Genomic DNA, 14,428 nt, shown 5'->3' on the forward strand with positions numbered 1-14,428 from the left:
AAGGGCCCTGATTTCAAGTAGCTGGCTGATTTTCAACACATTCCCCACATTCCCACATAAAGGGCGAAAAATCTATCTGCATAGGAACTCATTTCCTTGATTATAAAAACCCAGGTCTGTTGTAGTAGATTTGGGGGAAAGAAACACAAAGAGATGACATCCCTTTTAGCCCACCGCCCAGAAATAACCACTGAGAACACCTCTGGTTTAGCTCCTTCCAGTCTTTTTGCTACAAGTATACAGGTTTACGTATGCACCTGTATGGGTGGGTGGCAGTCACGCCGCGCGTAGTTTTCTATCAAAGTAAGTATGTTTGTGAAACTTTAATTCATTCGGAGCATTTATTTGTTAATGCCCTGAAGAATCAGGGCCTGGCAGGAAATGATCCCCGATGATGTTCCAGAAGGCATGTTGTATGGTCAATGCCCACCCCCTGGAAATGCTGATTTAAAAGACTGGCATTTAAGACTTCCAGAGGAAATCACAGAGCAAGGCATGCCAGATAATCCAGACCATTTAAAGGCCCATTTCCATCATCAATGCCACCACCAAAAAAGGGAAGCAATGCAAGGCTTAGCTTTTCTGTGTGCCCCCAAGGCTCATGGGCAGGCGCTTCCTCCCACTGAAGCGTGACTTCTGGAACTTTCTTTTCCAGCCACACTGGCTGCAGTGTTCGGGTCTGACTTTAACCACGGGGCCCTCTAGGCACTTCTGTTGTCACTTCCTGTTGCCTCCCGCCTTCTAGGGAATTCTAGGTTCCCATTTAAATAAGCAGGGCGGGGCTTCCTTTTCCCACCCCAGGACTCACCTGTGACAAAGTGCACTCCTTCCAGGGTGATATCCATTCCATTGATGGACCCAGACAAGGAACCTTCCAACTCTCTGATTACTGACCCATCAAAGATTTCCCAGTAAGCAACCTGGAATTCAGAAAAGCAGCATCCGGGAGGATTCAGCTCGGTGGAAGCCTCCGTGCGCAGGCGCATACTAACAAAAGATGGTTCTACTTTATATAGAAGGTGGCAAAAATACACCCCGCGAGGTTAGATGGGCTGAAATTATAAATAGGCTCGAGCAGGGGGTGGAGAAAGGCATTTTCATATTTTTAGTGTTGGTTTTTACATTGGCATTCTATTCAGGGAGATGGTGACTGTGCCAGTAGCCCGGATTGTGACAAAAAGTGCTTTTGGTGAGACGAAGCACTTGGGAGTCCGAGGCAAGCTGTAAACAAAGGAAGAAAACAGCCACGGCATCCACGTTCCCACTTCAGCTCTTAGAGGAGGGCCTGGTGGAAGGGAAGCACCCCCCCCCCCCCCCCCGCCCCAGCTGCTGGGGGAATGAGCAGCCCAGAGAGTTCTGCAGGCTCAGGTCCCTGCGGCTGACCCCGCGCTCTTCCCCACCTCACCCCATTTCCAACTTTCTCTTCGGCCTCAAAGCAGTGAAACACCCACCCCCCAGGTTGGGGGCTAGAGGCAAACTGATAATATGGTCCCCTCTTGGGTTAGGGGTGGGGGGTGCGGGGGGAGTGCTCAAGGGAGGGAGATTTTTCTCTGAATATACTGCTTTTATACTCTTTGAACTTTGAATCTTGTAAATGAACAATCTATTCAAAAAGAAAAAAAAAATTTTTAAGATTTTATTTAGCTATTTGACAGAGAAAGAGAGCGCATGCAGCAGGTAAAGGCAGAAGAAGCAGACTCCACGCGGGGCAAGGAGCCCACGACGTGGGGCTCTGGGCTCAATCCCACGACCCTGGGATCATGACCTGAGCAGAAAGGCAGATGCTTAACCGACTGAGCCACCCAGGTGCCCCAAGAAAATTTCTCTCCCAATAATGCACTTGACCAGGACTCAGGAGTGTGAACCTGGGCATGCATTTTCCTTCCTCTTATTTCGTGTTGATAGAAATTTGCTGTTCAAGTCATTATGCCAGGAATCTATATTCCTCTGAATCTAGCTAGAAATTGTGTATGCTATTTAAAAAAAATTTTTTTTAGCTAATTTGTTAATTTCTGTTGATGCCCAGTCACTTTCACAAAGAGTTGTTTTCATAGGAAAAGCATAAAGGAATAGAGACACACGCCCAAATCCTCATTTCTCGGGAATCACACCCACTTAGGCAGCTGGTGCTTGACTGCCTGCTCTCCTGGCCAAAGTCATAGTGACCCTCTTCTGGGCAGCCTGATGGCGCCTCGACTTTCCCTCAGGCTTATCCTCTGCTTGTGATGGTCTTCCCTGAGAGCTAAGCATAGCGAGGTCCTCCGCCACTCAGGCCTCAGCTCAGGTGTCACCTCCTTGAGGAGACCTGCCCCAACCATCCTAGCTAGAGCAGCTTCCGTCCACTGAGCCAGGATCTTGTGACCCATTCTGCTTCCTCTTTATCCCTTTGGCCATCTGATGTCATCTTGTTCACCTGTTAACCCACTGTTCATGGACGGGTTCACTTCCAAGTGCCTGTCCATTCCACCCCCTCCCGCCTGTGATAACTATGGAAAGTTGGCCAGCCCTTACGGTGGTTGTACCGATTCATGATTTATGCTTTGAGTATTCTGGCGACAACTCCCAGATAAGGACAGTAGACTGTTTCAAATCTCATAAACTCATAAACCATTCCATTCCCTGGAATATGGGAAACGGGACACAAATCTAGAAGTTTTATGAACCACGTTCTAAAGCATTTATGGTGATGTCATGACTAACTTCCTAATCCTTTCTGCCCCTGTTCCAAGAGGAAGCCTGCTTAGACCGGAAGTGAAACGGGCTTGGGGGTGGGCAGATGTAAGCCAGGTTGGGTGGGTGAGACACAAAAGAACTAGCAAGGCCAACCTTACAGAGACTAGAGTGAAGCAGAACTCTGGGCCCCCCAAACAGTCTGTCTGTGTCAGGCAAACCCTGGCCCACACCAGGGGGCATTTCTTGGGTTTTTATGACAAAATATCTTCGGACAGTAGTTCCCCATCACCTGGGTGGCTTAAACAGGGCAAAGTCCCATTCCTAAATTCTTTTTCTTTAAGATTTTATTTATTTATTTGAGAGCGAGAGCAAGCATGGGTGGGGGGAGGGGTAGAGGGAGAGGGAGAAGCAGACTCCACACTGAGCAGGGAGCCCGATGTGGGACTCGATCCCAGGACCCCAGGATCATGACCTGAGCTGAAGGCAGATGCTTAACTGACGGAGCCACCCAGGCACCCCCCCCCATTCCTAGGTTCTATCTTCAGTGTTGGGGGAGCGGAGAGATGTCCCTCTGGTATTTCTCCTACAATTATTTTTATACTTTGAACTCAACTTTTTCTGTAGCTGGTGAAAAGATAAATACACAATCCTTCTTCAGTGATCCCAAAGTCATCTCAAAGTCTGAATTAGGGGACTCCAAATCCAGTCATTGGGTGTGCAGGTAATTAGACTGACACCTGGCTGATCTGATGTGGCCAGGGAGATAGATGACACCCTAGCATCCTTGCCCCACATGCCTCTCTCCTGAAGCTTTTCATTTGCTCCAAGAGGCCAGGTTCCGCCCCAAAGAGGGACCAATCTTTACCCAAGGACATGGACTCCCCAGCTAATGAGACTTGTAGTACAACGTTGATGAAGTAGAAGGGATGAGAGACAAGAACTCTATTGTCATTCGATTTGAACATAGTCAAACGGACCACTGGGTTGGGCCATTGGGTTCTAGCCTCAGAAATTCCCTAATAATGAAAACCAGCACTTACTGAGCAGCTACTATGTGCCAGGCCCCCTGCTATCAGCATGACATGCAAGCATGACTGACTGAAATGCGCTGCAACTCTGTTGGATCAGCGGTAACATGTCCGCTTTGCAGACACAGAAGCAAGGACACGGGAAGGCAACGCAGCATTTCCAAAGTGGAACGGCTGATCACCAGCAAAACTGGGCTCTGACCTCGTGGGGCTCAACTCCAGAGCCCGCTCCCTCGGCCACAACACTCGGCTGCTTCTGTCAGGTCCTGGGAGGATCCTGACTCCTGCTGGGAGTGCTTACCCTTCTGTCTGTCCCGCTGGTGATGATCTGGAACTCTTCGGGGTGGTAACAAACACACTGGAATAAGGTATTCGCCAGGATCATCTGATTCCTCCGGAGACGTCTGGACATGAGACACAGAAGTTGTAACTTTCCCTTCGCTCAAAGAGGTGTTTACTGTCCAGACGGGATCTGGTATAAGCTTGGCTTGCACTGGCTCATCTACCCCAGACAGACTTCTGGCAATTCTGCCCACCACACCTTGGCATTCTCCCCTCCTCTAGCCCAAAGACCCTGGGTGGGCCCTTTTCCAAAGACAGAGCACGGAAGTCCAGGGGAAGCCTTGCGTTCCAGTAAGCATGCAGGAGGAGAGGCTGAATTCAGAGTCACCCTGCGGGCTTCCACACAAGCCACCTTATTCTTGAGGCCACCGCGTTGAGGTGAAGGTTCCTACCACCTGAGTGGCGAATTGTGGGGGATGGCTTCTTAAAAACAGATATTACTGAGCTTCCCCTCTAGGGATTTGCATCTAGCAGCTAGGGATGAGGCCCAGAGATGGGCGCTTTTCATCAGCATCCCAGCTCATTCTCCTGTGCACCACGGTCTGAAAACCATCAAGTCAGATACCACGCTAACAAATACGTACATATGGCTTCTCCCCCCAACCCCCCAGGCGATGGGTGCGCATCTCACAGGCCGGCCTCTGCTGGCTGAAAACATGCACCTTCTGCACGGTTTCTTCTCAATAGGGCAGTTTTCAAACATGGTATCCAGGCTGACCGTTTTTTAAAGATTTGGGCACAAATTAGCCAAATAGTCCTGCAATGTGGCAGGGAGGCTTTAGGGATTCGAGGTGGTCACAGACAATCCATGGAAATCAGCTTAGACACACCCTCACTTCTAGTTCTGTATGTTCCCAAACGGGAGTTCCACTGGAGGCTAGGACCTCCGGCAAGTGTGGTCCTTGAACCAGGGGCATCCCTTGAGAGCTGGTTAGAAATGCAGGATCTCAGGCAGCCCTCTGGACTTACTCAATAAAAATCTACATGTTGGCAAGATCTCCAGGTGCTTCATGTGTGCATCAAAGTGAGAGACACACAGGACCAGTAGGTGGGTTTGCTTTGGTTTGGTTTTTTTTTTTTTTTTTAATGCATTAAATGAAAAGTGTGCTGCCTTTGCCTTAACTCCCCTTCTCTGCAATCTAGAATGTTCCATATTCTTTGGCAATACCTATCCGTTTTCTATATTTAGATCTCTTTCCTCCTGCCTCTGGACTTCTGAGTCTCTCTAATGCAGTTAGATGCAGAGGCAAGCCATCTTAGGAGAGGTAGAGAGGGGCTGGGCAAGGAGAAGTTTAGGGGAATAGGGTCTAATTCTAAATAAAAACACACAGCTAAAATGCTTATAGTGAAAAAAAAATTGCTCTTGACAATCCTTTGTATGACTCCAACAATAAAGTTCACGTGCTTTGGTCTAGTTGGCTTGGAGTCAGGCGCTCTCCAGGGGCCGTGACAAGCTTCCAGCATGAGAGGACCCTAGGAGTGTGGCCGGCCAAGGCGAAGGGCAAATTCACACCACTCCCCCTCTTCCACCTCGATAGCAGGCTTGTGCTGGGTGACGCGACACGAGGAACTGCCTACAACGTCATTTCCCTTCTCTCTTTTTGGGGGGAGTTCTTAGAATTGCATTCAGAGAAGTTCAGTCAGGCTTCCCTGTGTGCAACCGGAAAGGTACTTCCCTCTGCATCCAGAATCTTCTAACGTCCAGCCCTTCAGGGAAACTGTACCCTTTCTACCAGCATCTGGAAACCCGCAACAGCCCCAGGGAGAGGAGTGGCTTCAGATGAACATCCCTTTCCCGTCGCCTTAGAGAAGATTTCGACTCCTGGTTTGGACCTGCCCTCAAGCTCAATGAAATGCGGCAACCCCTGAGTTTTGTGTCACAATGTCCTCCCCAACACGGGTACCTACATGAGGTCCCAGATGATGCAAGTCCCGTCCGTGCTGGCTGTCACACATTCCTCGTTGTTCTTCTTCACCCTGATGCAGGACACGGAGGATTTGTGTTCCTTCAGGGCCTCTTCCAGCTTCTGGGTCTGGCAGCTGATCTGCCAGACCCTCACCTGAAAGCCACAAAGCACATGCTCCCAACACAAGCTTGGGACTTTGGAAGGGATTTAAAAAAAAAAAAAAAGTACACACACACACACATATGTATATATGTTCCAAGAGCTTTTTCAGCTCTGCTGTGCTTATTATTTTAAATTCCCTGTTCTTGTCTCAGTTGAGTGGGGTGCGAACGCTAAGCTGCAGAGCAGGAATATTCTTCCACGGAGCCAGGAAAATGCTACCCATGATCCTACACCTACATCTACTTTTCAGGCTGAGAAATGTACCAGACACCTGCTGTGAAACCAAGCGGAACAGTGTATCTGCTCAGTTCTGCTGAGTGTTGGCTCTCAGACTTCCAGGGCCCTCAGGAAGGCTCTTGGGGACCCAGAGCCATATTTAAACATCACACCACCTGCTCGGTTTTAATCATTTCCAATCGATGGTTCCCAGCCTCATCAAAGCCAAGACCCACTTTCTACAACATATTTTCTGACCACCCCATCCTCTGCTGTCCTGAAGTGAAATTTATATCATAGGTCATAGGTTCTACCCACAAATTTTCAAAACAGTCAATAGGATGCTTTAACTGTAATAAAAAGCATACGTAAAAGGAAAGTCATTGTATGTCTTGTAATAGATAAACATTCTGTCATGACTGTACCAGAACACATAATAATGTGGTCAGATACTTACACTTTCTTATAACGAGTATGTTGGAAAAGAAGAGTAGGGATTATTTTGCGTGAGTAACATAAGACAACACAAGAATACAAGAACAGTAGGTCCGGGTGAACACCCAGCTAGAAACTAGGGTTAGGATTAAGTGATAACAGACTAACATATTTGTACCTGAAAGGGGAAAAGTAGCCATAAACGATGTAAGAAAAACATTCTAAGCCGTTTCCTTAGTAAGGAAGATGAGGAAGCATGAACTTGCCCCAGATGAGCTGTGTCCAAATAATTCTCTAATCTTGTAAGCCACTATATGCGGAGGCATACAATCTTCAGCAAGAGTAATTCTCAAATTTCCGAATGAGAAATTCTCATATGGTGTGGGCACCAGCCAAACAGCATCCGGGCCTAGAACTTTGGGTGTTCTGGGGCATTACTAGTCCTTTAGTGGTGGGATTGCAGGGGGTTTGAGGAAGGGGATAAGATGGTGGGGCTGGGGTCTTTGCAACTTCAGCGATGCCATTTACCAATGAAAATGGAAGTAGTAGAGTATTTTGAGAACTGCTGAATTGATACCCGTGCACACCTGCTGACCAGCAGCCCTGGTCTCCAGCACTTAACAAAGGCCTTGAAGACCATGTCCTCTGGAAGGAAGGTCTGTAATAGCTGAGTGGGGAGTGGGAGGAAGAGCTCTGTGGTATTCTTAAAAAATTGCCAAGGGCAATGAATGCATTTGTAATGTACGATTTCCTCCCACAGCTCTCATGGGCTACGGCTCAGGCACCTAGAAGCAGATGATCTGGTCCAAGCCAAGTTTGGGCATGAGCAAGGCAGACGCCCCCAAAAGGCTGAGGGAGCAAGCGAGGATGCTGAAGGTGTCAGCAACAGCATAGCTGAAGAGCTAAGGGAAGGGATCCGAGCCCTTGAGTGGGTGGTGGGCAGAGAGCAGGGGAGGGTCCAGGGCTAGATGTGCCCATGGAGCACCTGCCACGTGACTCGCCATGTGGGCTCTGAATGTAAGATGCACATCAGATTTTGAAGACTTGCTACAAAGTAGTGCAAAATATCTCACAAAGTAGAGTCTTCATTGTCATTTTCCCTTTATGCACAGGGAGCAGAAGCACAGAGAGGTTGAAGAGCATGCCCCAGGTCACAGCTGGGAAGTGGCAGAAGTGAAATTTGCACCCGGGCGGTAAGACTCTGGAACCCAAACACTCAGCCACGAGTCTGCTTGGCCCAAACTCTCTAGAGCCACATCAAGATGCTGGACCTTTCTCCTCCTTGATAAGTTATTCCTACAATAGCATGAAGAATAGAAAGGAAAAGAAAATGTCCTCTCTCGAGAAGGGAAGGCTTTGGGGAGGGCAGAGAGGGGAGAAACCCAGGGATTGGGGAGGGGCAGGCGCTGAGAAAAACGTGTGAACGGAAGATGTCTCAGGTTCCTCCGAATGATGGAAGGGAAGGTCAAGTGAAACGACTTATTAAAATAACGGTCAAACATCTGAGTGGATGAAAGAATGGACTCTAAAAATAGCATTTCCTTTAAAAGATATGATGAAGACAATTTATATAAGTATAGTCTTTGAAGGAAAAAAGAGCAAGCAATTCCAAAACTGGCGAAACACTAACTTGGATTCATAGCTCGATTCCATATAGAACGCTTTCATGTCTGTATCTTAAATGTTCTTTCATGAACAAGTATATCTAGATCTGTGTTTGTTTTATTAGAACTTTAAGATGTATTTTAGGGTTTCTTCAAAATCTTGCTTTGGTCCCGCCTGACTCCTCGTGGAGGCTAAAAAATCAAGTTAGTGGTTTTCTATAAGGCAGTTTTAGAGAACGATACCTCGCCTTCCCCGCCACCGCTGATGATCCGTTTACAGTCACTGGTGGTAGCGATGGCTGTCACTCCGATCCTGTGGGCATTGTTAATGACGTATATCAGCCGGCCTGTCTCTGGGGCGAAGGCTCGGATTCTCCCATCGTCCCATGCTGGCATGCAAGGGAAACAAAAGACAGGCAGGATCAGTACACTCCCACTCTCTGGGCAGACCGTGGCCCTCTTCAATCATAAAGAAATCAGGACTGGGGAGCCGTGGTGGTGATGGAGGAGAGAGGCCGGTCCCCCACAACTGCCAGGAAACCTGTCCCTCTTTCCCTTGACTCCCCAAATGGGCTACACCTGCTTCCTCTAGGTGTATTCCATCCCAGGAGAAAACATTTGGTTGGGGAGAAAGGAAGGAGGCTGGCTCCCAACTCTCCTGTGAGTTGCAAAACTTGTGCTTTCAACTGGCTAGCTGACATTGCACCTGGGATGGAGAATTTGACATCTCCAAACACATGTTGGCTTCCTACCTCTCCCTCTACTTTAAACCTGATGCTCCTTCCCCGACTCCCGCCATCTTCCCCATCTCAATAAAAGTTGCCATCAACCATCCAGTTCTTTAAGCCAAGAACTTCAGAACCATCCTTGATTCCTCACTATTCTATCCACCCAACCCCACCCAACCCAAGCCAACGTCCAGCCCATCAGCAAGCCCCACCACCAACTCTATAGTCAAAAAACATCTCGAATCCGGCCACTTCCCAACTCTTCCACTGGCCTCACCCTCATCCAAGCCACAAGCACCTCTCTCCTGGGTGATTGTAACAGCTTCCTCCCTGGCCTCAGACTCTTGCTCCCCTCAGTCAATTATCAATGCAGGGGCTTGGGTGCATTCAAAATCATGTCACCCCCTTGATCAAGAAGATTCAAAAGGCGTTCTCACTAACAATGAAAATCCAACTCCTTGATCCTCCATGGTAACTGCTCTCCGCTCCCTACTTAGCTCTTCACCTTCGTCTACTACCATACTCCCTCAACCCTGACCCCAACCCTACCCACTGAGCTCCAGACACACTGGCGTCTTTCTATTGCTCCAACACACCAAGCAATTTTCCACCTCAGGACCTTTGCCCCTGCTGTTCCCTCTGCCTGGAATGCTCTTCCCCCAGGTCTTCATGGGGTTAGCTCCTTCTCATTGGCCTTAGTGTCACCTCTTGACTTGGGCAATTTTCAAGAAGATGTTCAAGGTAGATCCCATTTCAGCAAAGACTTGAGGAACTGAGGGGGTGAAGCGAGTGGGTCATGGGGCTGCCCGGGGACAGAACAACCCAGGCAGACCGAACAGGCAGAGCAAAGGCCCTGTGCATCATGTGCTTGAAGAATAGCCAAACAGCAAGCGTGGCCACAAGGGGTGAGTGGTAAGAGACAAAATCAGAGGTAAGAAGGCGGAGGTGGAGAAGGAGAGAAGGTCACGGGGGCGGGGGGGGCTTGGGGGCAACTCTCCCTCTGCCCCTCCCCCGATCATGCTTGCGTGCTCTCTCTCTCAAATAAATAAAATCTTAAAAAAAAAAAAAAGATCCACTTGACTCTTCCCTGGTGTGAACAAGGGAATTTACTTTCTGACCACTGGGGAAATTTGCGTATGAGTTGCACACAAGATGATATTAAGAAATTATTATTTCGTAGGAAAATATTACTTTTAGGGATGCATACTAAAGTATTTGGAGATGGAATATGATGGTATCTGTACTTTATGTTGAAATATTTCGGCACGAGGGGGATCAGTGGAGTTAAAAGTGGATTCCCTTTGAGGCATAACATAGTTGAAGTCAGGTTTTTCTCTCTCCACCAACTGAAGGGGTTCGAACACAAGCGCCCTATGCTGGCCAAGACCTCAAATCCGTTTGGCCATCGAATTGTTAAATTCTCCTACGGGAGAGAAAGCGGCACCCTCCGTGCAGCAATGTTGGGGGAAGCGACATTGCTCATTGGTCATTCTGAGCTCAGAAAGTCTCCTGGCTGGAAGGGGCTCCATAGAGAGGCTGGGTCAGAACCAAGGAGGGGTGGGCAGCGGGAGAGACCACACAGAGAGACCAGCGTGAAAGGACAACAAGGTCCAAAGCCACAGCCAGAGCCTGCGCCAACGCCCAAGAATGTCAACGTTACCCGAGATGATGCTCTTGCCGTCCCTCATGAAATCGATGCCGTGGCAGGTCATGTTGGGCACAGTGATGCGCAGCAGCTCCCTGTTGGACAGCGTGCGCCACACCCTGATGTCCTTCTTGGCACAGGTGGCGAATAGTTCGGCGGTGCCGCTGTGAAGGAGCCACCGTGAGAATAAAGACAGGCAGCCATACAAGACGCACACTGTTTCTCACATGACTCTTAAGACGTATCGGGCAAGGATATGGGGAAGGATGCCTTCCAGACGCCCAGGATCTCCGAGCCTGACGGCCTTAGAGAAACCTTGTGTAAAATAGCATTCGACGCCCACAAGTCATCCGTGGACCATCTTTTGTGTAGCCCTTTGCCCGGAGGACGGGCTGGGACAAAGTTGCTCAAGAGGAAAATGTCAATTTCAAAGTCTTTAAATGTCCTGGTAGACTGGAGATCAAATACGGCTATGGAATATTGATGTCAAGAGAGGCTAAACAAAACTTTTCCCATAAAGTAGATAATCATTATAATTCCAAAGAGAAAAATGACACAGGCACTAGAATTCAGGTCTGCAGATAACCTAGAGCAGTAGTTTGCTTGGTTGTGAGAAAATACGAGATGCTGGACAAGGAAGTGAACCCAGAGTAATCGGTCTGTCCTTTAAAAAAAAAAAAAAGGTTTTATTTATTTGAGAGAGAGAGAGAGAACATGAGCAGAGGGAGGATCAGAGGGAGAAGCAGACTGCCCACTGAGCGTGGAGCGCGATGCGGGACCCAGTCCCAGGACCCCAGGATCCCAGGATCATGACCTGAGCCAAAGTGATACACTTAACTGACTGAGTCATCCCGACTCCCCCCACCCTTTTTTTTTTAAGGACAACTTGTAAATAGAGTGTAAAACCCATTACATCAAAAATTACAGGTTATTGCAATTTGGATAAGAAAAAGGAGTCCTACTGGGGTACAATAAAGTCCACCTACTTTATAAATAGGAATTTACAGTTTTATAGTCTCTATGGAGGTTGAGTTAACTTTTAGTTTTCAGTGCTTCTCAAGAAATGTCTATATTTCATCAAAAGCATATTCAGGAAAAGAGAGTCCCTCTCATGTTTTAAGATCTACTCGCTTTGGAATTAATAGAAAAATAAGTGGATCTTTTCCATATATTTCATTTTGGGGCTCAGAGAAAATTATAATGCTCTAGTGACTTAGAAAGAGTGCGTGCTCGAAGGGGACAGCTGAGACGCTGCTGCTTGCTACTTGATCACATCAAGCCAACCTTAGAAGATAACGTTCATTTAAAATAAGAGAGGCTTTATATAGGATGCTGCCTTCGGTGAACGACCCCCTTCTGTGGGGAAAGTGAGCTCTTAAAGAGGCATGTGGACTCCTCGTGAAAATCAAATATCATGGAATGAGCGCACCCAGAGAACTTTCCAAACTCTCCCTACCCTGGATGGACAGTCTTCTTCTTCAGGAATCTAGTCCAATCCTGAGCTTTTCAAATAGCCGATTGTCCCGAGTTTAGGATCTGAAAGGTTAAGTTCCAGAAAAAAAACAAAGCGACTGGATCAAGATGGCACACTAGGCCCACGTGCCTCCCATCGAAGTGAAGAGACAGATACAGAGGACGGAGACCGGGGTAGAGGCAGAAGATGCAGAGGTAGCTACAGGGAAGCAAGCCAGATTATCATCACGTAGACCAGAAGCATTGAGGACAAAGAGAAGTCAGCCAGATAAAATCTGTGAAGAGACAAAATTGGAGAGAAACACAAAACATCAAAATCACCAGAAGGGAGTAGTTCTCGTAATGTTGGAGCAGTGAAGGGGTCACACAAACCTTCACACAGACAACAGTTAGAAACACTGGATGGAGGGACACCTGGGTGGCTCAGTCGCTAAGCATCTGCCTTCGGCTTGGGTCCTGATCCCAGGGTCCTGGGATCGAGCCCCATGTTGGGCTCCCTGCTCAGCGGGAAGCCTGCTTCTCCCTCTCCCACTCCCCTGGTTTTGTTCCCTCTCTCGCTGTGTCTCCCTCTGTCAAATAAATAAATAAAATCTTAAAAAAAAGAAAAAGAAAGAAACACTGGATGAAATTAACGACAAGAAGAACCTAAAATCCTAAAGATGCTGAAAACATTTAAAAGTACACAGAAATCAAGAAGCATTTGCTCTTGTAAAAATGCAGCCAGAAAGGGTTAAGAGTCATTACTGTGTTGCTGGCTAATCTGAGGGTGCCCCCAAGTCCCCTAGCTATGGTGGCCACAGAACAATGAAAAATCACAGCCTTACTGGCTGAAGGTGTGCAGAGATCGGAGCTGAGGGCTGGAAATTTTAGAGGGGAAATCCTGGCAGCGAGAGATCCATCAGAGTAAAACCTAAATTCAGATTAGAAACACTGCCCAAGTTCCCATCTGACAGCTAAATTCTACATATGTGGGAGAAAACCCAAGAGGAAGAAAAAACAGAGACCAGAGAGGACTCTACTTTCCTTTCTTTTTATAAAATTCTATTGATTTTTTTAAGGAGTCTATTTTTGAAGACAGAGCTACATGGGATCAACCCTGAGAGGGTTTTTTGCCTTTTTAACTGAATATATTCACCAACTGTGTTCAGCTTGGGGGGCAGAAAGCTGGACCTTACAGGCTTAAAATATCAGAAGCCAGGGCCTGAGGTCATAAGAACACCTGGAAATTAGGGGGTAATCCCTAGGAGCAAGGAAACCATGGAGAGGATGATCTTCATCTCTGCACAAATCCCTGGGTGAATGCTAAATTCCGGCAAGCCCACAGGAGTACCAAGAACCTGTATAAAAAAAGTAGCAGTGGGAAACCATGAGATTGTCAGCTGCTGCATTCTGTGAAAAAGACAAAATTGCAGTTTGAGTCCAGGCCAATAATCCTCAGAGAACACTAGGGAAGTCAGAGTTACTACAATGTATTAGCTATCATGCTGAGTTTTCAACAAGAAGCAAGCAGACATGCAAAGAAATAGGAAAATATGATTTGGGAAAAATGCAGTCCAAAGAAACGGACTCCAAGTAGATCAAGGTGTTGGATTAGCAGAGAAAGGCTTCAAAGCAACTAATTTAAAATGCATTCAGGGCGCCTGGGTGGCTCAGATGGTTAAGCGTCTGCCTTCGGCTCAGGTCATGATCCCGGGGTCCTGGGATCGAGTCCCGCATAGGGCTCCCTGCTCAGCGGGAAGCCTGCTTCTCCCTCTGCCTCTCTCTCTCTCTCTCTCTCTGTCTCTCATGAATAAATAACTAAAAAAAATCTTTAAAAAAAATAATAAAATAAAATGCATTCAAAGTATTAAAGGAAACGATGATACCAATGAATTAACAGACAGGTAGTATCAACAAAGAACTAGAAACCACATATTTATACTATAAGTTATTATAACAAATATATATATTTACAACGTAAAGATTTGTGACTATTTAAAACAAAAATTGTGATTTTTGTATTAATGGGTTTATAATTTTAATAGGTATACATGAAAACAACAGCACTAAGAATAAGGGCGGGGGTAAGAGAAATAAACTGTTGCCAAGTTCCCAGACTGCATTTGACGGGAAGTCATTCAACATTAACTCTAAGCAGACTGTGATATATTAAAAATGCATATTTTCATCCTTAGAGCAACCACTAAAAAAAATTTAATGCAAAGATATATAGGTA

At 47.1% G+C, this 14,428-nt stretch overlaps 1 protein-coding gene across 3 annotated transcripts in view; it reads right to left on the reverse strand.

The window, feature by feature from the left end:
• Positions 1–14,428, reverse strand: part of CFAP52 (cilia and flagella associated protein 52) — a 42,241-nt gene that overhangs the window by 275 nt on the left and 27,538 nt on the right. For all 3 annotated transcript variants that reach the window (XM_028125148.1, XM_088027238.1, XM_028125147.1), the window contains 5 exons: positions 10,756–10,904; positions 8,611–8,756; positions 5,952–6,103; positions 4,003–4,105; positions 809–920 (listed from right to left, as the gene is read on the reverse strand). In XM_028125148.1, coding sequence (XP_027980949.1) covers positions 809–920; positions 4,003–4,105; positions 5,952–6,103; positions 8,611–8,756; positions 10,756–10,904 — 662 coding nt within the window. The remainder of the gene's footprint in view (positions 1–808; positions 921–4,002; positions 4,106–5,951; positions 6,104–8,610; positions 8,757–10,755; positions 10,905–14,428) is intronic.

The sequence above is a fragment of the Eumetopias jubatus genome, unplaced genomic scaffold, assembly GCF_037043125.1.
Source record: "Eumetopias jubatus isolate StellerSeaLion01/CBP00866 unplaced genomic scaffold, mEumJub1_p1.0 scaffold_10, whole genome shotgun sequence".
Classification (NCBI taxonomy): Eukaryota; Metazoa; Chordata; class Mammalia; order Carnivora; family Otariidae; genus Eumetopias; species Eumetopias jubatus.